Here is a 20152-nt window from a genome sequence, read left to right as displayed (position 1 = left end):
AGGACAGTGCTGTTGTTGCAGGGGTCTGGGAACCTTTCTGTTGGTTCAGAAGCCCTGAAGAAGGATTTTCTTTTTGTATGTTTACAGAAATCCTGGGAGAGGGTTTTGCTAATGTTTTCAGGGGTTCTAGGACTGTTCTACAGACAGAGGATGAATTGATGAAGAGACTGGCAATGTATCTTGTGGCCTTGCTAAGCCTTGTCTCCCCAGGAACTAAGATTGCTGAGAACTTGCCTAGTGTCAAGATGAAGAAAAGACCTCCATTTGGGTATTAAGTGCTGTGCTTAAACTTGATGTAACTCTGGGGTAGATTCAGTTGTGATCCAGGGGTGGGGAACTTTTGACCTTTTTGTGCTCTGTGATTGAACAAATGAAGGTACTTTACTTATGTTTGGAAACTAATCTCCATTTGAGAAGAGGGGCTTTGTGGTGGACCAAATGAAGGTACAGCCTAGGGGTGGAGTGGTATTTAGAACAGGGACTTTGTAATTGATTGAATGATTGGAAGGTCCTGGGGTGGGGTAGTGCTTGGAGATTATTTAATCACACTTAGTAAATGCTGTATTTTGAATGATGTCATGTTTTGATCTTCTCTGTTCTTGGTTGGTCACTGAATAAAATGGAGAGCACCTATGCTGGTATTTTGAACCTTGGGAAGTTGCCTTTCCTTGGCATTACTTTACAACATTTTAAAACACTATTCTTAGAAGGGGTCTGTGTTCTTTTTTTTTTTTTTTTTAGAAAAATCTCATTTTACTTTTTAAAATTTCACTTATTTTTCCATTTTCTTTATAAAACAGCCATCTCACTAGCAGCTCTTTCCTCCTCATCCAGAAGCAAAGGGTGCTCCAGGGGGGCAAGGGGGAGGGACCTCTGGAGGGACAGGGGCTGGAGGCCCAGGGTTACCTCCAAAGGTTCTTCTGGGCCTGTTTTAATAATGTGTCAAAGTCGACTGAATCAAATTTGCTCTTCACGGGGGCAGGGTCAAATTCTTCCCAGTTGGAGTCCAAATCTGCATAATTCCTCTTGCAAAACTGCTTTCTGCCTCCAAAGCAGAGGTCAAAGGGCTGTTCGCCGGCCCTCCCAAGCTTGTGACCACTCTCAATGGCTGCAAATGCCTCTTCAGCATGTTGGTAGGTGACAAAGCCATAGTTGTTACCTTCAAAGCAGAAGTGAATGGTACATTCTTCAATCCCCCAAAGACTGAGACATGGTGTTTCAACTCTGACCGAGTCATGCGGCCTGGAATCTTCCCAATGAAGACCACCCTCCTTTCCTTTTTTGCATGTTCCTTCTGAAGAATTTTCTGCCTCTGGTAGTGGTCCTGGGAATTGTGGTAGTCGTACCTCCTTCTCCTATTGCTCCTCCTAGGGGGATGGAGACGAGACCGGCTCCGAGAACTGGATGAGGATGTAGAAAGAGAAGAAGCAGATGTGGAAGACGACAAGGAGGACTATCGCCACTGAGAGGGTCCCCAGGAATCACAGCTAGACCTAGAAGAGGCTGGGGTACAACGGAAACAATGGGACCTGTACCTGCGCCACCTCTTGGGTGGTGGGGAGATGGACCTGGACCGGGAACGGGAAGGAGAATGGGAGTGGCACCTGGACCTAGACCTGGAGGAGGATGAAGAGGATGAGGAGGAAGCTGCCTCACTGGCCCCATTGGAACAGGAGTGGCTGCTTCAGCCTCGCCAGCTATGGCTTGGGGGGCTGAATGAAGCAATGGCCTTCTGGTAGCAGTGCATTGGCTGCTTGGCCAAAGGCCCAGGGGGAGTCCTAATGTCATCATTCCAGCCTGGTGAAGCCTCTGGGGACAGCAGCACAGAAGGCTGCTGGGCAGGGGTAGAGGTTGGGGCTGGAGGGGTTGCTTCCAGTTCTTCACTAGTCCTATGGTCCAGCTGCTGTTTCTGGAAGGTGGCTGGGCATGCTGGCAAGGAAGCTGAAGGGCCCAGAGAAAGGACAGGTTTAATGGTAATATCTTGATGACATTTGACATTCCAGCAGGATCCCAACTCAGGCCCTGGGGCCACTGAAGGGCTTAGGATGCAATAGTCATGGTTCCCAGAACCCACATGAACCAGGCTAGGTCCTGGGACTCGACCTCAGAGCCAAGTTGCAGCTGCATGTTTGGCCTCCATGTTTCCCACTAGCTTCTGCACTCTATCTTGGGTAGGGGAATCAGGGGCCCCTGGCTTGGCCAGTAATGAGACTGCAGCTAGAGGTTTCCAAAGCTGATGAGGTGGAGTAGCAGGAGGGGTCAGGCCTGCTACATTGACCAGCACTGCGGCTTGTAACCGGTCAAGAGGTCGCTTTTCCTGGGAGCTGTCAACCCCTGAGTTTCCTATAGCTAATGTATCAGCAGGTCCCACCGGGATACACTCCTTTTTGACTTCAGACTTCTCAAATTGCTCCAGAAGACTGGATAGGTCAGATGCTTCAACCCCAATCTCACTGATAAAAGCTTGTACCACATCCTGAGAACCTTGGGGGTGTGTGGAAAGCAGGAAGTTGAGTCTCCGAAGTCTGGATGGATGGACACTAGGCATCTTGGCCACTTGGCACTGCTTTGGCACAGGCACAGTGGCATCTGCAGAGACTAATGGTGACTCACTATGCCCATTCTCCTTGGATTCAGGCTGGGTGTTCTGGGGGGCAGAACCTTCTGACACCAATTGGCCCTTTTGAAGCATGGGTTCCTCAACAGGAACTCCTTTCTTTCTGGCACCTGGGCTCTCTGGGGTGGCCAGCCTGGGTTTCAGCCTAGGGGACAAAGGCCTCAAGAGCTGCTGAGAAGCTGGCCCTTGCTTGACCTCTGCTCTTGAAGGTGCTGCCTGAGGGGCTCCCTGGGAAGTTGGCACAAGGTTAGGTGGAGGAACCACAGACATTGCACTTGAGGCAAGTACACTATCATGGGTCCCAATAGAGAAACTGTCAGTAACCTGGTTGGGTGGTGGGATGCTGTGAGCTAGGATTGGAGGTGGTGGTGGTGGTGGTGGTAATGGGATGGGGGTCACAGCTGGCCAATAAAGAGGCTGTGGGCCTGGACCCCAGCCCATAGGCCCATAAGAATGATCAGAACCATAAGCTGTCACTGGGGTAGGAGGGAGGGTCCAAGGCACAGCTGGGGGCATAGGCATTGTGGAGGGCACAGATTATTTCCCTAGAGATGTATGTTTGGCTGGCAATGGGAAGTCAGTCTCAGGGGAAGCCAAGCTGGAGGGCATGGAACTTGCAGGTAGCTTAGGCCCTGGCTGCTGGACTGTCCTCTGTCTGGTCATGCCAGGGGCACTGGGCCTTGAAGGTACCTCAAGGCTGTGCTGCTCAGCTGTCTTGGAGGGGACAATGAGGCATGGGATTTCTGCTAGCTCCGTAGGCGTCTCTGGGATGCTGGGCCACTTTCCAGCTGGGGTTTGGAGCTCTGGCACTTGCTCATCTGCTTGGTGCTGCTGCCTTTGCTGCCAATATTCTGACAAGCTCAAAGGTCAGGGTTTGGCTTCTTGAGGCCCATTGTTGGCACTGCATTCTGCCTTCGAGGAGCTCAAGATCCTCTCACTTTGGGGGCTGGTGACCTCGAGGCTTGGCTCTGGGTTCTGTGACTGGTCACAATTCCCTGAGGCCAAGGACATCTCACCATTGCTTGAGCACAGGGTCAGTGGCTCCTCTTTGGCCAGGCCAGACTGTCCAATGGTACTCAGTGGGACAAAGTCAGGCTCTGAGGAGTCTGGTTTTTCTACACTCAATATCACTTTGGGTTCAGCTACCCTGGCCCGGGTCTTTCTCTGACTACAGGTTGACTGGGTCACTCTGGAAACCCCTTCTAGGGGCTGTTCTGAGGACTGGCTATCAGGGGTGGACTGGTTTTGGGAGGAGGACCTGAGCTTTCGAATATAGCTCCTGTCTCCAACCCTATCTGGTAACAACAGAACTTCATTCTTCTTTCTCCAACTCCTATGGCCCCTTTGGCTTTTCTGTGTGTCTGAAGACACATCTGTAGAGGGTCCTTTGGAGCCATCAACAGATGCTGGCATCACTTCATCACCAGGCAGAACTGGGCACATTAGCTGCTTCTCTGTCCCACCTTTAGTATTGCCTGAGACTGTTGTATCTTTCTGAAAGGACTGCTCCCTACACATGGGGACCTCAGCTTCCAGGTCAGACTCTAGCAGCTGCTGAGTAAGGGGAGTCTCCAACTCTTCCATTGGCTGGCCTGGAGGAGGAAGATGGCGCAGGACCACTGGAATTTCCAGAGCCTCACCAGACATGGACCCTTGGCCTAAGATCTCCAGAACCATGCCCCCTTTGGCCAGCATCAGTTCTTCAGTTGGTTCCTCATGTTCATCCCCAGGGGAGTCCAAACAAACTGTGAGACTCGGCAAACAGTATGGATGCATGGCCTGCACAAGCTCACTTAGAGAGGAGATGCTTTCCTCTCCAACTGGGGCAGTCTCATCTTCTTCTTCCTCCTCTTCTGGGCAGGCCAGGTACATAGGGAAGTCTTCAGCATTGTCTACAGAGGGGCCCACTGTTGCCACTCTATCTCTGCTGAGTCTGGCATCTTCTTCCTCCTCTCCATCACTGCACTGCAGGGGGCAAAGCTGACCCCATCGGGGCTGGGATCTTGGAGTCTTCCATCCTGGGATCTTTGGGGAAGAGGTCTCCAAGAAGGGAGATGGGGGAAGATCCCAGGAGGAATCTGAGAGACACATCTCAACCCTGCCAATAGTAGGGGTCATACTGTGTGTTTTGGGTCCCCACTGGTCATCCATATCACTTTCTGTGGATGATCGAGAAAAACCCAGAAGTTTGTGCAAGGAGGTGCTCTCCCGAGGAGATACAAGCAACTCTGAGTCAGGAATGGTGTCAAAGGGGGACGGATTTTCAGAATCTGCATTGTCAAGTATCTCAGTGAGGGCTGTGAGCAGAGACACTCATTCTGGTCCTCCAAGGTCACCTTGTTCTCTCCAGCACCACTTAAGTCTTCAATGATGGAAATGATAGAGGCATTCATATAGCTTTGCATAGTCTCCAACAGTAGGAACATCTCTTCTTCATCTCCTGCTTCATCATCTCCATCCAGGTCAAATAGATTATGCTTGGACAGGCTGAAGAAGCCAACCTCTTCTTCCTCCTCTTCCGCTGCCGCCGGGGCCTGGTCCAGGCCCCCTCCTGGGCGCGGCACGGCACCGTCTTCCCGTCCCCAGCGCGCCACCATCTTGGCCCCAGAGCGCGGCTCTGAGGCCAGGGGTCTGTGGTTTTTTTTTTTTTTAAAGCAATCGGGGTTAAGTAACTTGCTCAAGGTTACAGGGCCAGTTATTTCTGGGTGTGGTGCTGAGTGTCTGAGCCCGGATTCGATCCCCAGATTATCCCGACACTGGAGCTGGTGCTCTTACGCGCTGTGCTACCTGGCCACTTGGGGGTCTGTGTTCTTCACCAGACTATCAAAGGGGTATATGACAGAAAAAATGTTAAGAATCCCTACCCTAGAGCATCTAATTCTCTCCTTTTCAAGAAAAACTTGTTCTTGTTCTTCTCTTTCTCCTCCTCCTCCTCTTCCTCCTCCCTAAGTGTATAGTGGTGCTCCTCTGTGTAACTTTCTTCCATTCTCCATCCTCATGGCCCAAGCAGAGTTTCTTCTCTCTTTCTTTAGATCCTTTTTCTATTTTTTCCCTACCTCCTGCTGAAATTCCTCTTTTAGTTTTTTTTTTAAAGAAATGCTTCAATGTCTTTGACAACTTGGCTGTGTTCCTTGGGCCCTGTACCTTCTCTTTGAGGAGGAAGACTAGCTTACACTTTGAACATAGATTGAAGTCACTTGTTCATACAAGAAATTCAAACACTGAACACTCAATGCAAATCACTACAAAATTCATTCTGTTCTCCATTATTGCTGTTAGTAAGATCCTCTGTCTTTGTCTTTTTAAGGGGTGGTGGGAGATGCTTATGAAACAGCATGTTATCATCTAATTAATGCCCTTATACTCTCTTATTATCTAGCAATTTGACAGTCATATTCAGCTTTCTTTCTCTTTTCTCTTCTTACCTTGCCTTACTAATGTGTTTTTACTTGATCTTTTCTGATTCACTTGATCTTGTGGACTACCTTCTTCCTGAGCTTTCTTCTCTTCTATATAAGATCCTTCTCAATAATTTTCCTCATTTAGATTGTGGATTTTTATTCTTTGCTTCCTTTAGTATGAGGCATTCTCCTTCAGTTTTTCCTCAAATTCTCCTGAATTTCTCCTCCTAAAATTCAATCTCTGCCCTTCTTCATGAGTTCAAAGCCATCCGAATTCAAATAACCTTCATGTTTCCTTCTCCTTACTTGCATCAAGTTCTTCTTCTCCACATAGCCATCTTTGGAAACCAAAAGATGTTTATTTTTTTTTAATAAGTTTTTATTGATGTCCTTTACATATCATTAAAATTTCCTCCACTATGTTTTCTTCTGTCCCTGCCAGAGAGTCATTCTATAGTAAATAATATTTTAATGACAAAAAAAGAAAAATAAGAGAAAAAAAATCAGCAAAATTGATGAATACATAAAAGTGTCTGAAAATATAAGCAGTATACCACACTTGTGAACAGATGCCTATTATTTAATGAAAATTTATTCAATGAATATTTATCAACAAATATGTATTGGAGTCCTAAATAATTTGTAATGTAGTTAGGGAAACAAAACTCACATACACAGATATCATTAGAGAATAATTAAATGTTAAGGTGTATAGTATTTTTTATAAGGTAAGAAGAGTTCAGAGAGTGATTGGTATGAATTAGAGGAGTATAGAATGGCTAGATTTGAGTTTGGCCCTTAGTGATGGTTAGAATTTAGAAGAAGCAAAAGAGTTCTAGTTGGGGTATATGTGTATAGATGAAACCCATGATTTGATTCTGACTCCAAATGGGCATGGTTTATTTAATTGAAACAGAATTGGTAAGAAGTTGGGTGGGGTTGGGGAGACAGGGTAGCATTTGTGACATTTAAAAGTTCAAGAGATAAAGTTTCTGGGTAATTAATCATTTTATTTTATTTTTCTATTTATTTACTAAACTTTACAAAGCATAGGCATAGATAGAGGGGGTGGTGGTGGTATAATTCCATTTTTTAAATTTTTAAAAATTTTTGTGAGGCCACTGGGATTAAGTGACTTGCCCAGGGTTATATAGCTAGTTAATGTCAAGTGTCTGAGGTCTGATTTGAACTCAGGTCTTTCTGACTCCAGGGCCAGTGCTCTATTCACTGCACCACCTAGCTTCCCCTAATCATTTTATTAATAATGCAAGCATTTTATTAATAAAAGGAATGGTCATTTGTATGTCTCTCTTGGACCAAAAATGACTAATGGTGATGGGGTCACAATTTATATGCCCTTGGAAGATTGGGTGTTCCTGGTAATCAATTTTGATAGATTAACAATTAATGAGAGAATTAATATAATGAGAGGTGGATCTATTCTAATGAGGGGCTAGCTGACCCAACTTTGATTATCTCATTTATTTCTAAATTGCCCAGCCTTGGGCAAACTAATCAAAGTATTTATTCCCACCTAAACCTGTGTAGAACATTTTGGGCTTCCTCACCTTAGATTAAATTCCTTGTAAAGTTGGGTGGAGTCCTGACCAAGATTGAAGAGAAAGTTAATTCAATCTCATTATCAGCAATGACCTTTAGAGACTGAGCTTTGAAATAAGGATTTTAGAAAACCTCCTCCAAATTCCTGGTTATTAATAGCATTTATATAGTGCTTTACAAATGTTATTTCATTTGGCCCTTACAACTGGCTCTGTAGTAGGTACTATAATTATCCCTATTTTACAGGTTAAGAAACTGAAGCTGAGAGAAGTTAAGTGATTTGTTCAGTCGTTTTCCAGTTGGGTCATGACCCCATTTGGGGTTTTCTAGGCAAAGATACTGGTGTGGTTTGTCATTCCTTTCTCCAGTTCATTTTTACAGATAAAGAAACTAAGGCAAAGAGGGTTAAGTGACTTGCCTAGAGTCACACAGATAGTAAGTGTCTGAGGCTGGATTCGAACTCTGAAAGATGAGTCTTCATGACTTCAGGCCTGGTGTTCTATCTGCTGCACCACCTAGCTGTTCTTAAGGCCATACAGGAATCACAAGAGGGAAGCATAGGCTTCTGGGAGCCAAGATGGTGGATTAAGGCAGGAAATCACTTTAATTCTCCCAAATTCACCACCAGACAATTATAAAATAGTGCTTCAAAATGAATTCTGGAATGACAGAACCAACAAAAAGATAGGATGAGACAATCTTCCAGCCCAAGACAACTTAGAAGTTCAACAGGAAAGATCTGTCTCACTCAGGTCAAAGGGGAGCTCAGTCCAGGGCAGGCAGTATCCAGGCAAGGCACTGGGAGGCCTTGAGCCCCAGCTCAGGAAAGTGATCAAGGCCCTATGGAATCAGGAGAGTGACTAGGCCCAACCCCCCACCTCATGGCCCCAACACAGCATGAGGTTCACTGAGGACCCTAGAGCAGCATCAGGTGAGCAGCTAAAGCCTATAACCCTAGCATAATAAGCTTGGGACAGTGCCCTCTCCACCCCAGGAGCAGAGCTCACCTTTAAGAGTAATGAAATAGGCTGGAAAAAATGAGCAAAAAAGCAAGAAAAGAACTTGACCATAGTAAGTTATTACAACGACCAGGAACATCAAAACACAAACTCAGAAGAGGACAATAATGTGAAAAGTCTACATGTAAAGTCTCATAGAAAAATATGAATTGGTCTCAGGCCCCAGAAGAACTCTTGGAAGAACTTAAAAAGGATTTTTCAAATCATGGAGGTAGAAGAAAAATTAGGAAAAGAAATGGGAGTAATGCAAGAGAATCATGAAAAAAGAGTCAACAACTTGATAAAGGAAGCACAAAACAATGGGAAAAGATGTACACAAATTTGCTGAAGAAAACAACTCCTTAAAAAGTAGAATTGGTTAAAGGGAAAAGAAAGTAAAAAAGCTAACTGAAGAAAATAACTCTAAAAATTAGAATTAAAAAAGTAGAAGCTAATGACTCCGTGAAACATCAAGAATCTATTGAACAAAATCAAAAGAAAGAAAAAAAAAATGTGAACTATCTCATTGGAAAGACAGCTGACCTAGAAAATAGATCCAGGGGAGATAATTGAAGAATTATTGGACTACCTGAAAGCCATGATCACAAAAAGGACCTGGATGTCATACTTTGAGAAATTTTCAAGGAGATCGTAGAACCAGGGTGTAAAATAAACATTGAAATAATTTACTGATCGCCTCCTGAAAAATATTCCAAAATGAAAATTTCTAGGAACATTATAGTCAAATTCCAGAACTCCCAGGGTAGAAGAAAATATTTGAAGCAGCCAGAAAAGAACAATTCAAATATCATGCAGCCATATCAGGATTGCACAAGATTTAGCAGTTTCTACATTAAAGGATCAGAGGGCATGGAATATTACATTCCAGGAGACAAAGGAGTTAGGATTATAAGAATCACCTGCCCAGTGAAACTGAGCATAATCCTTTGGGAAAACATGGTTATTCAGCAAAACTGAGGACCTTAAAGCATTCCTGATGAGAAGAGGGAAGCATGCAAGAAATCATTTAGGTGAAGATCAATGGAAAATCAACAGAATTGATTTTGCCATTAGTGAATACCACAGACCACTGTGGGGATTTGAGTTGATTCCAAGTCCAATAGGAGCCACCAGTGTGTCATAGCAGCACAAAAGTTTAATACAGCCTTAGGTTGCATTAATAGACTCATGGTGTCTAATTAAGGCAATGAAATAGTTTTTCTGTACTATGTCAGATCAGAGCTGTACTAGTGATTTAACTCTGGTCAACATATTTAAGAGGGACTTACGGTCAATACAATGGAGTGGGTTTAGGGAAAGGAAGCCAGATGGTGAAAAATTGAGTAGTAGGAAAAGAATGGGTTAGATTGCATTTGGGAAGTTTTCCAATCCTTTTGATGACCCCAAACTTCTCCCTGAAACCAAGTCCAGTCTTGGTGATGATATAGGGTTGTGAAGCCCAGGATGTGGCATTCTACAAAGAAGTCAGGCTACATGTCACTCAAAGGTCAATAGAGAGACTCATATTAAGTGTGTGTAGGTTGCAGGAGATTACCAGTGAAGAATGGTGGGGGAGAAGCAAGACATTCTCAAAGAAATGTATGACTAGAAAATGAAGTGGGCACGTAGGGAATGAGAAGTAATTGATGCATAGCTCATATGCTTCATGCAACGTCAAGAGATCTGGAGTAAGGCCATCAATACCTTGGGTGCACTTTCCCCTGGAATATTTATGGGAAGATATTCACAACAGCCACACAAAGTGAAAAGGCATGATTGGGTTGGTATCTGTACCACTGAAGAGAAATCCTGCTGTGATGACATCAGATTCATCAAAGCAAAGAAGCAATATGCCCCTCAGATCTTTATCTCTAGCTCCTTTCTTGGGCCTCAAACCTCTATGGCCTCAGAGGAGATTTCTGCCAGTATGTCTTAACATCACCTTAACTACACAAACCTCAAACAAAGCTTAACATCTCGTAAACTTGTTTATTCTTCTGACTTTCCTACTTCTATGAGTGGCACATTTAGTCATCTATCGGCCATCATGTTTGAAATCTTGGTTTCAGACTCTTGAAATTATAACTCTTGGTTTCAAGACACTTTGCTTTGATTATATAGGTGATCCCAGTTTTCATCTCTGTCCTTTCCAATACATACTTCACACTGATCAGTCTTCTTTATGTAGAGATTTAGTTATAAGTTTTTTTTTTTGCTTTTTGGAGGGCAATTGGGGTTAAGTGACTTGCCCAAGGTCTCATGGTGAGTTTTTGTGTGAAGTGTCTGAGGCTGGATTTGAACTCAGGTCCTCCTGACTCCAGGGCCCATGCTCTATTCACTGCGCCACCTAGCTGCCCTAGTTATAATTTTTTGCTCAAAAATCCTTCAGTGGTTTCCAGGTGTCAATCAGTCAATAAACATTTCCTACTCTGTGTCAGGCACTTTAAGTGTTAGGGATACAAAAAGAGGCAAAAGACAGTCTCTTACCTCAAGGAAATTACAATCTGCTGTTGCTTTTTGTCATACATTTCCTTTCTTCCTATTTCTTCCTTCCTTCTTTCCTTCCTTCCTTCCTTCCTTCCTTCCTTCCTTCCTTCCTTCCTTCCTCTTTCTTTCTTTCTTTCTTTCTTTCTTTCTTTCTTTCTTTCTTTCTTTCTTTCTTTCTTTCCTTCCTTCCTTCCTTCCTTCCTTCCTTCCTTCCTTCCTTCCTTCCTTCCTTCCTTCCTTCTTTCTTTCTTTCTTTCTTTCTTTCTTTCTTTCTTTCTTTCTTTCTTTCTTTCTTTCTTTCTTATCTCTCTTTCTTTCTTTTGCTTTTTGGAGGGGGGAAAGTAGGGCAATTGGGGTTAAATGACTTGCTCAAAGTCACAGGGCTAGTAAGTGTTAAGTGTCTGAGGTCAAATTGGAACTGTCTTTCTGACTCCAGGGCCAGTGCTCTATTCACTGCGCCACCTAGCTGCCGCTTAGCATGGTGTCTTGACTCATGAATGAATTGGACTTACTTATTTTTACAACTCAAAGTTTATTGTTCCAATACTCCCAACAAGATGCAAGCATTTCTGTGACAAATATACAGAAAAAAGGGAGATCAAAAGCCATTTCGCTTAAATGAAGGGAAATCTCTCTAAATGTTATGACAACCCAAGGGGAATCTTCGCCTTTCTCCAGTTAATTATACATTTTAATAAAATAAAGCGTGATGAGTTATGTCAAAGTTAGTTTGTGCATTTTCTTTAAAAATAAACTCCAAAATTCTATAATCCATGCCAGTGAAACACACTAAAACTAAAATGTACCTATTAATAAGCTCAAAAGGAGATGAGGTACGAGTTAGCTTTTGTTTGAACGGTCCACAAGAAAACAGGGACTCCAAAAAGCAGGCAGGCGGACTGGCCGATCGATCTAAGGCGGGGTGGGGGCGGATATCTCAGCCTCAGGGGGCTTGCTCAGTGCTGAGTGCACTGCGGCACAGTTTGGTCCACTATGGGCGCTGAGGCAGACACAGATCCCAATTTGTTACACAGACACGTTTCTTCTCATCACTTTGTAAAAAAGATGCCAGCTATACTTCCAGGTATTTTTCGTAGGGTTTTCCCCAAGCCGTTTTACAGGAAGTAGCTTAGGTTATGCCGCGTTACATAGGGCTCTTCACGACCGGGTTGGGGTCAGACTGCGGGAATATTTTAAAGTGCCTTCGAGTTCCATGATACCAGCCTGATTCTCACAACGGTATAAGTAATTGGGTGCACTGAAAATGGTAACCATGTTCTGATCGTGACACCAGTTGTGCCCCTTCATCACAAGTTGGTGAGCCCAGGAAACCAGTGTGAGGCCTTTGGCGTGGTTAAATGTTTCCGAAATGTCCTGTCCAAATATGTAGCCAGCCAGCCCCTTGTGGAGAAATGCCCCATCCACCACGATCGTCAGAATGGGACCATAACAAGTTACACATCTGGCCCTCGTGGGGAACTTCTTGCAGACGATCCAGAGTATCGATGGATGGAGAAAGGCCACCATGGAGGCCAAATATTTGTCCGTTCACTAAAGCTGTGAGTGGGAGATAATCGAATAGATCAGTGAAGTATTTCCACACGTAGGCATGGCCATACTTCCTCAGGCATTCATCATAAAAGCCGTACACTTGGGTGAACCGCCGGCTCTCGTGGTTTCCCCTGAGTATCGTGATCCGTTCTGGATAAGGCGCCTTTAGTAATACAAGAAGAGTCACAGTCTCCACTGAGTAATAGCTTCTATCCATAGTCACCCATAAAAAGATAGTTTGTGTTGGGCGACTTTCCACCAATTCTAAAGGGTTCCGCCAGATTGTGGAATTGACCGTGGACATCGCCGCAGGCAGTGACGGGACAGCGAACCTCTAGTAGGTTGGATTCGTTTGTGGGGATTTCCTTATCCTTCTCCCAGTGTGCGCACTTGGTTCCGGTTCAGCTGCCTGCACTTGTTGATCTGCTCCACCCACTGGTCCAGCTGCTTCCTGAACACCTTGTCTTCCATGATGACTGCGGCGGTGGCCGAGGGGGCTAGTGCTGGCCCCGCCAATGAACTGGATTTAAATGAGGCAGAGTTGCAGAGTCCTTAGCCTTGCTCTCTTCCCCAGAGTCATCGAAGTCCAATGGCAACACAAAGCTCAAAATGACTGGTTTAGCCAGTTGCTGAGACAGTTTTACCAGGGTACGGTTGCTGTTCATGCTAGAGCTTCTTGGAGTCACAGGTGAGAGCTGGGTGAACGTGGACACCAAAGCTGGAGGGGCAGCTCTGACAAGGTCTCAGCAAGTCCTCACACCAGAGATGCCAGTTTTCTTTGACCACCCATACGTCCTGCTTACAGTCTAATGGGAGAGACAACATGCAAACCTATCACACAGATTTACCATGAGGCTTAAAAAAGCAAAGGTATTTAAAATCCTTTACAAACTTGAAAACATTATATAAAGGTCAATTATTATTTGGGAACATTCTTCTGTCAGCTTTTACAGAAATAGGCTTGTAGAAATTGGGATCATGTATTTAGTTCTGGAAGGGATCGTAGAGATCATCCAGTCCAACCCCCCTCACTTTACAGATAAGGAAACTGAGGCCCAAAGAAGTTGCAAAACATGACCAATTTCTTGTATTTATTTTATATATATATATATATATATATATTATATTTGACTCATCTGTGTACATTTTCCCAACTAGGTGAATTCGAGCTCCTGGAGGGCAAGTACTTTTCATTTTTGTCTTTGCATCTCACACAGTAGGCACTTAATAAAAGTAGTTCACTTATTATGTACCAGGACTCTCAGCTAGGGAAGTAACTAATATTATGATTAATTAAGAAGGGCAGCTAGTTGGAATAGTGGATAGAGTGTCAGACCTTATCTTCCTGTGTTCAAATCCAGTCTCAGACACTAGCTGTGTGATCCTAGGCAAGCCATTTATCCTTGTTTGCCTCTGTTTCCTCATCTGTAAAATGAGTTAGAGAAGGAAATGGCAAACCACTCCAGTATCGTTGCCAAGAAAACCCCAAATGGGCATGATTGAAAAACGCCTGGACAACAACACATTCTTATTGAGGCAAGTCACTTAGCCTCCATTCCTCATCTGTAAAATGGGGGTGGGGAGCAGGGTTGAACTAGATGGTTTCGGAGGTCTCTTCTGGCTTTAGAACGATTAACTATATGAACAATCATAAAGGAGCTCGTCTTTGCTAGATGTTAAAAAGTTGCTACTTCATTATGGCCACAAGGTGGTGTGGTTGGCTTGGGCAAACTGGTCCCCATAGGGCTGAAAAGACGGTGCTAAACGAGTTCCCGCTGCCTCCTGGAGTAGATCGCTGAATTACAGATGAAGGTGGGATCAGGAAATATAAACTGCAGTGCCACAAGCTGGCTATTTTCTCTCTCTTGCCCTTAATACCATAGGACTAGAATTGGAAGAGACCTAAGAGGCCAACCTCTCTGATCTTACCAATGAAACTGAGCCAATGAAACAGCAAGGTCACATATGCAGTAAGCCTAAGGGCAGCCTGGGAAAACACATCCATGGACTCCCGAGTCAAGTGCTCCTTCCGCTGTCCTTTGTTGAGTTCTTCAGCTTTCCTTTTCAACAAAATGGAGACCCTCCTTGGAGGTCCCTCAGCTCTCTAGTGTGGGAGGCAGCTGCCCTGTAGTGACAAGAACATTGAATTTGAAGTTAGAGAGCCTGGGTTGGACTCTCAGTTCTCTTTCTACATATGAGACCTCGAACAAGTTTCTTCCCTCTCTGCACCTCAGTTTCCTTCTCGGTAAAGTCAGGAGAAGCAGGGTGGCTACTTTGGAGTCAGGGAGAGCAAAGCTCAAGGGGCTCAGCTTTGGTCAACTATGACTCCTGAATCTTTTTTTTAAACCATCTTTGCTTACAGTTAAGCTTTCCCAATTTTCCCAACTGTATTTCCATGGTCTGTTCCTCCTAAAACTCTCAGTTATACTCCATCACAGCCACACTGGGCTGAGTGAGAACCTGAAACCCAAGGAGGAGAAACCCTAGGGAAAGTTAAAGCCCAGAACCCAGAAACCTGGATTATCAGTCCTGAATTCTGACCATCTTCATCAGGATAGCATGACTCATTAAAAAGAAGCCATTCCTGGGCCTTCAAATTCCTTGTTCACTTATGGTGTAGAAATCACTGGGCGGTCAGCATCCCAGTTTTGGCCTCCATGATTCCAAGATCTCTGGCCGATTTTTCAGAGAAGTATCTGGCTTGCTAATTAATTAGCCTACACAAACACACTGTTCTCTGCCAGCATCTCTCTGTTTGCCATTCCATTGTCTCCTTTTAATTATCCTTTTTATTCTAATTACAGGGTCTTCACAAAGAAAGGGCTTCTAAAATAACTGGCTAGTGATCACCATTGTTAGGGGACTATTTGAAAAAAATAATTTTATGTGATAGTCAGGGGATCCAGGGAAAGTCCAGCTTTGGGGAAAGTCAGGAAATGAGGGGTTATGAGGGAAGTAAGGTGGGGTGGGGGTGGGAATTCAGTAGCATAGAGGCAGGTTAGTCCCAGACCTGAAGTAGCAAGGGTAAGAGCATAGGGAAGAAGGGAGAGAAAGTTGGGAAGGGTAGGGGGTCCTTATTTTGTGACCCTTGCTATGAAATCGCTTACAGGGAGGACATGTAAGAAAACAGAAAGAGGGTCTAAGACATGATGATTAGGAGTGGAGGAGACACAGAGGGGAAAAAGTGCTGGGCGAATGGAGGTGGATTCCAGGAACAGTAGGCCAGAAAAAAAAGGATGCCCCCCCCGCCCAAGGCCAGCAGTGGTATGTGTTTAAGGGTACTAATGGTGTTTTGACATATTGTTTCAAGAACAATTTCTACTGCTTGGAAGAGCTGGGAAGCAGCTGTTAGGAATTGGCTACTGGATGATAGAAAAGTGAGTGGGAGTGAGGAGGCTTGCTGATTAACAGACAGGCTAATGTTCAGCCACTTGGCATTCTGTCATCAATTAAGCTATTTAAGAGATGGATAGACATTGCCCAGCCCCCTGTCGTCTAGGAGAGGGTAAAGAAGACCTTAGAACCTGGTGTTTGAGGAGAGAGCTAGGGAAGGTGATGTCTGAGAGGGGACAGAGGAAGAACTTTTGACTGACCATAAGGCTGACCCTAGCTGCTTGCCTTCAGTATTCCTCCCGTTCTTTTGTGACTCTTGGCCTCCCAGGGGCTTGTCCAGATCACCCCACCATCAGGATCTTTCTTCTCTAGCCTGATGATCAGTTCTAGCCTTCCTCCTATCACCCACATGAAAACTTAGTAGCTCTCTTTCCATCAGGTTTTCTGTCCCTTCTGAAGGATCCAGCTAACAATCAGATATTCTATTAAACTCTTCTGATACAACGGGAGAAATCTAAGACAGTGGCATCTAATAATTTCAACTGATTACATACCTCTATCATTTAAAAAAAAGTTTAGCCTGTACTTCAATATGGATTTTTACCATTTGATAATTATCTACATATACAAAGGATGAAATAAATATAAAATACTTTTTGATCCTGCAGTCAATAGGGAGCCACTGGAGTTTATTGATTAGATAAGTGACATGAGTTTAGACCTGTACTTTGGGAAAATTCTTTTGGAAACTGAATGGAGGATGGATTGGAGTGAGGAGATACTTGAAGTGGGGAGATGAATTATGGGATTATTTCGATGGTCCAGGCAAGAGGTGATGTAGGGTGGTGGCTGTGTGAGTATTGAGAAGGGGACAGATGTGAAGGCTGCTGTGGGGGAAGAAATGACAAGATTTGGTGACTGATTGATTAGACATGTGGTATAAAGGAGACTGAGCAACTGGAGGTGACACTGAGGAAGCTGAGTTCTTGGAGGGACGGTAGCACCCTCAACAGTAATAGGGAGGTTTGGAAAAAGGGGAAGTTTAGGAAGAAAGGTACTGTAATGAGATCTGTGATAAAGACTAGAGCCCATCCATGCCTAGTGATCCTATGGGACCCAAAACTAAAAGGGGGGAGGCAGGGCTCTTACTTAACCCTCCAGCAGGTACCTACCAATTCCGTGAGCTAATCTTCGGTGCAAGGGTTGAGTGTGTAAGGGGAAGGAGGGGGCCCAGGTATTGATTAGCTATAGCTGCCCAAAAGGGCCAATACCTGACTTAGATAGGGGACATTAGGAGCTCTCACAGTAAAGATATGGGGGAGTGGTAAGAAGCAAGGCTAGGTTTGATGGTGTTGAAGACAATGTCCATGATCAGTGAAGATGGGAGATGGCCCCTTTCCCTATCCTCCAATCTGTGGATAACACACCTCTTGAGGGTCAAACCATGACCTTCTTGGGGTCAGCATAAGGCTCTCAGACTTTGTAGACCATTGTTGTATAGGACTGGGCCCTCCACCTCCGGTCAAGTAATGTGGGGATGTTAACAGTGGTCTTCTGGAGATGCTTCTCTTTCTTTCTGTTCCTGAAGCAGGAGAGTAACTAATTAAGGACAGAAAATTCATATCGTGTAGGAGGGATGGGCTGTGCCATGGCAGGCTGGTGGGAACCCTTTGGGGCCCTTCAAATTAAATCATGTAGGGTAGAGGAGACTTCATCTCCTTGTCAGGCCAGACCTGTTTAAATGTATCACTTTATTCTGGCTTTGGTCCAATAGCTCACAGACATTATAACTCAGCCTTTATTATAACCATATGTGGTACTGTGTTGCTCACCCTACAAGAAGAGCTGTATAGACGCAATCCTAATCCTATGGGAGTTTATAGTCTGAGACAAGTCTTAGTGAGGTGATGCAGTGTAAGTTACTAGCCCTGGAGTCAGGGGACCTAGGTTCAAGTGCTGGCTTTCACAATTACCAATTGTGAGTCTCAGTCTCATCCTCTTTAAAATGGGGATGACAATATTTTTATTACCTACTTCATAGGATTGTTACAAGGAAAGAATTTTATAAACCTTAAATAAAAGCTTTAGAAACATGAGTAATTATTATGTGGTTATACTTGGTGAGCCAAACCACCTAGACCCCCAAATCCTTCCAAAGGGGCCTCAGTTAGCAAGCTTGCTACAGAAAGTTGGCTTTTACAATGGGACACTTCAGGGAATGAAATGGCCCGAGGAAGAAGAATGATAACTCCCTAAACTGAACCCTGGAGCCTGTCTTAGCTGGGGTTTTCCTTGTGGGGGGTGTTTTCTCTCTCTCTCTCTCTCCATTGTTGGTTCTAGTCTAAGCTTGACTGCTACCACTAATTACACACACACACACACACAGAGGTAACCCTTCCACAATTTCCCCATTGTGGCTTTTATATATTGCTGGTTAGAGTAAGAAATTAAATGGGAATTTTTGGAGAGTTTTGCAAAAGCTGCAGATAACACGCAAAGGCCAGCAGACAACACAGAAATAGTTTAGAAATGCATAACATATATGTATAGTATTACATAATATCAGCATATTTCCTTTCAATTCCATGATAATTCAAACTTCTTCTCTGGTACAAAGGGAGGGCCAAAAAATTTTACATAGATTTTCCAGATCACAGGGGAACTGTGCCCCTAATGCCCGCAATGTGGAAGGGATACCTTTACACATTTTTTACAAGCATTTATTTTCTCTCACAGGCAGGCAAGCCAGCTTAGCCAGAGTAGAAGGCACCCTGAGAGAGACACAGGAGGAAGCATTCGTCAGAGAAGTTGAATCACCGCCACCTCTTTGTTCACCACCATCTTGACAACCACCTCCCTTCAGACCCTGATAATGAGCCCAGGACATTGAACTCAAGACCCTTGTGAATAGCAATGTCCCCAGACCTACTCTCGGCCAAACACCAGAAAATATTGTTGAGAGAAGACATCGTTGTGGAGAAGAGGTTCACCTTCCCCATCACTACCAGCAATCACTGCTGACCAACTGTTACCAATGGGCAAATAGAGCCAGGAGCCCTGGGAGAGGTGACAGCCTCCTGGAGCACTGGTCCTTCTTCTCACCTAACTCTCGTGGCTATTATCCAGGGAAGCAGCTCCAGCAGAGAAGGCCCTGCCATCCTCACCAGTCGTCACTTACGGAGCAGGTGAGCCAGCTCAGCGGAAGCAGCAACTCACCCTGAGGGAGAGGGGGAGGCAGCATGTACCAGGCAAGTCAAAATGACATCACTACCTTGACCACCATCTTCCCTAGGACCCTACTGGAGACAGCTTGGGGCCCTGACCCCAAGAGCCTTGGCATAGCAATGCTGCCAATCCAGCATCCTGGGAAGCAGCCCCTGTGGACATACAGCCTGGTAACTGCTCCTGCTGGAGCTGCAGCCACACCTACTGAAGACCCAGCTCTCACCATCAAAGTCCTTGGATTGTCAAATAGCTCAACATTGGAAACTACCAGTGGAAATGACGCGAAAGAAGTGGCATTAACATCTGCTTTATTGTTGCATCCCCAGGACCATGATGAGATCTTTCCATCTGACTTGCAGCTGAAACCTCCTGTATGTGTTGTGTCTCCCATTAGAATGTGAGCTCCCTGAGAGCAGGGACTTTCTTGCTCTTCTATTTGTATCTTCAGTGCTTAACAAAGTAAGTGCATATAGTAAGTGCTTAATAAATGCTTCATTCATTCATTCTATGAAGAGACAGTTGTCAGGTAGGATGAGGTTTGAGTTTCAGTTGTGAAGGCTTCCCAGGGATTGTTTCAGTACCCCTTCATGATGTAGATCTGTGGCCTGTGAGAGCTACTCTCAAGCTGGTCAAGTCTTCAGAGACAAAGGACCATGCCATGTGCCTGACATTCTTAGTGAGGCCTTTTGTGAGGCTCCGATCTGGGTCTGGGCCCCAACATCTTGGAGGAAATAGACTCTGAGTAGGAATTCAGGAAAACATCATGGAGATGGAGAATGAGTGGAAAAACAGGCACCTGGAGTGGCATGTTAGTCCTGGAAGCTACTTTTGAAGGAAAAGGCTTGGAGAAAGTTGCAGAGTTTCTATTCTCTAAAAGTCTTTTCATGAGATAAGATCAGCTGTCTTCCTCCTGATGGCTTGGGTGTAGACCTATCAGAGGGGCAAAGGCTGAAGAAAGTAATCTAAAATTATCTTAAAAT

General features: G+C 44.6%; 1 protein-coding gene, 1 long non-coding RNA gene and 1 pseudogene across 5 annotated transcripts in view; 1 reads left to right on the top strand and 2 right to left on the bottom strand.

The window, feature by feature from the left end:
• Positions 1-20152, top strand: part of LOC138155573 (uncharacterized) — a 48630-nt gene that overhangs the window by 25711 nt on the left and 2767 nt on the right. For all 4 annotated transcript variants that reach the window (XR_011166868.1, XR_011166865.1, XR_011166866.1 and 1 more), the window contains exon 2: positions 18684-19631. This is a non-coding gene — a long non-coding RNA (uncharacterized lncRNA). The remainder of the gene's footprint in view (positions 1-18683; positions 19632-20152) is intronic.
• On the bottom strand, positions 720-6879 carry LOC138154781 (peroxisome proliferator-activated receptor gamma coactivator-related protein 1-like). The gene is given in 4 exon segments (XM_069079775.1): positions 720-1195; positions 1198-1493; positions 1536-4929; positions 4932-6879. Coding segments are annotated over 4 exon segments (4266 nt in total). The 5' UTR covers positions 5215-6879; the 3' UTR covers positions 720-902.
• On the bottom strand, positions 12179-13106 carry LOC138154987 (serine/threonine-protein phosphatase 2A catalytic subunit beta isoform pseudogene; annotated as a pseudogene).

Source organism: Petaurus breviceps, unplaced genomic scaffold (genome assembly GCF_028583685.1).
Source record: "Petaurus breviceps papuanus isolate PSGF00001 unplaced genomic scaffold, PetGlider_PUasm1.0 91133, whole genome shotgun sequence".
Lineage (NCBI taxonomy): Eukaryota > Metazoa > Chordata > Mammalia > Diprotodontia > Petauridae > Petaurus > Petaurus breviceps.
The sequence above is the reverse complement of the archived record's forward strand: the minus strand, read 5'-3'. Positions and strand labels throughout refer to the sequence as shown.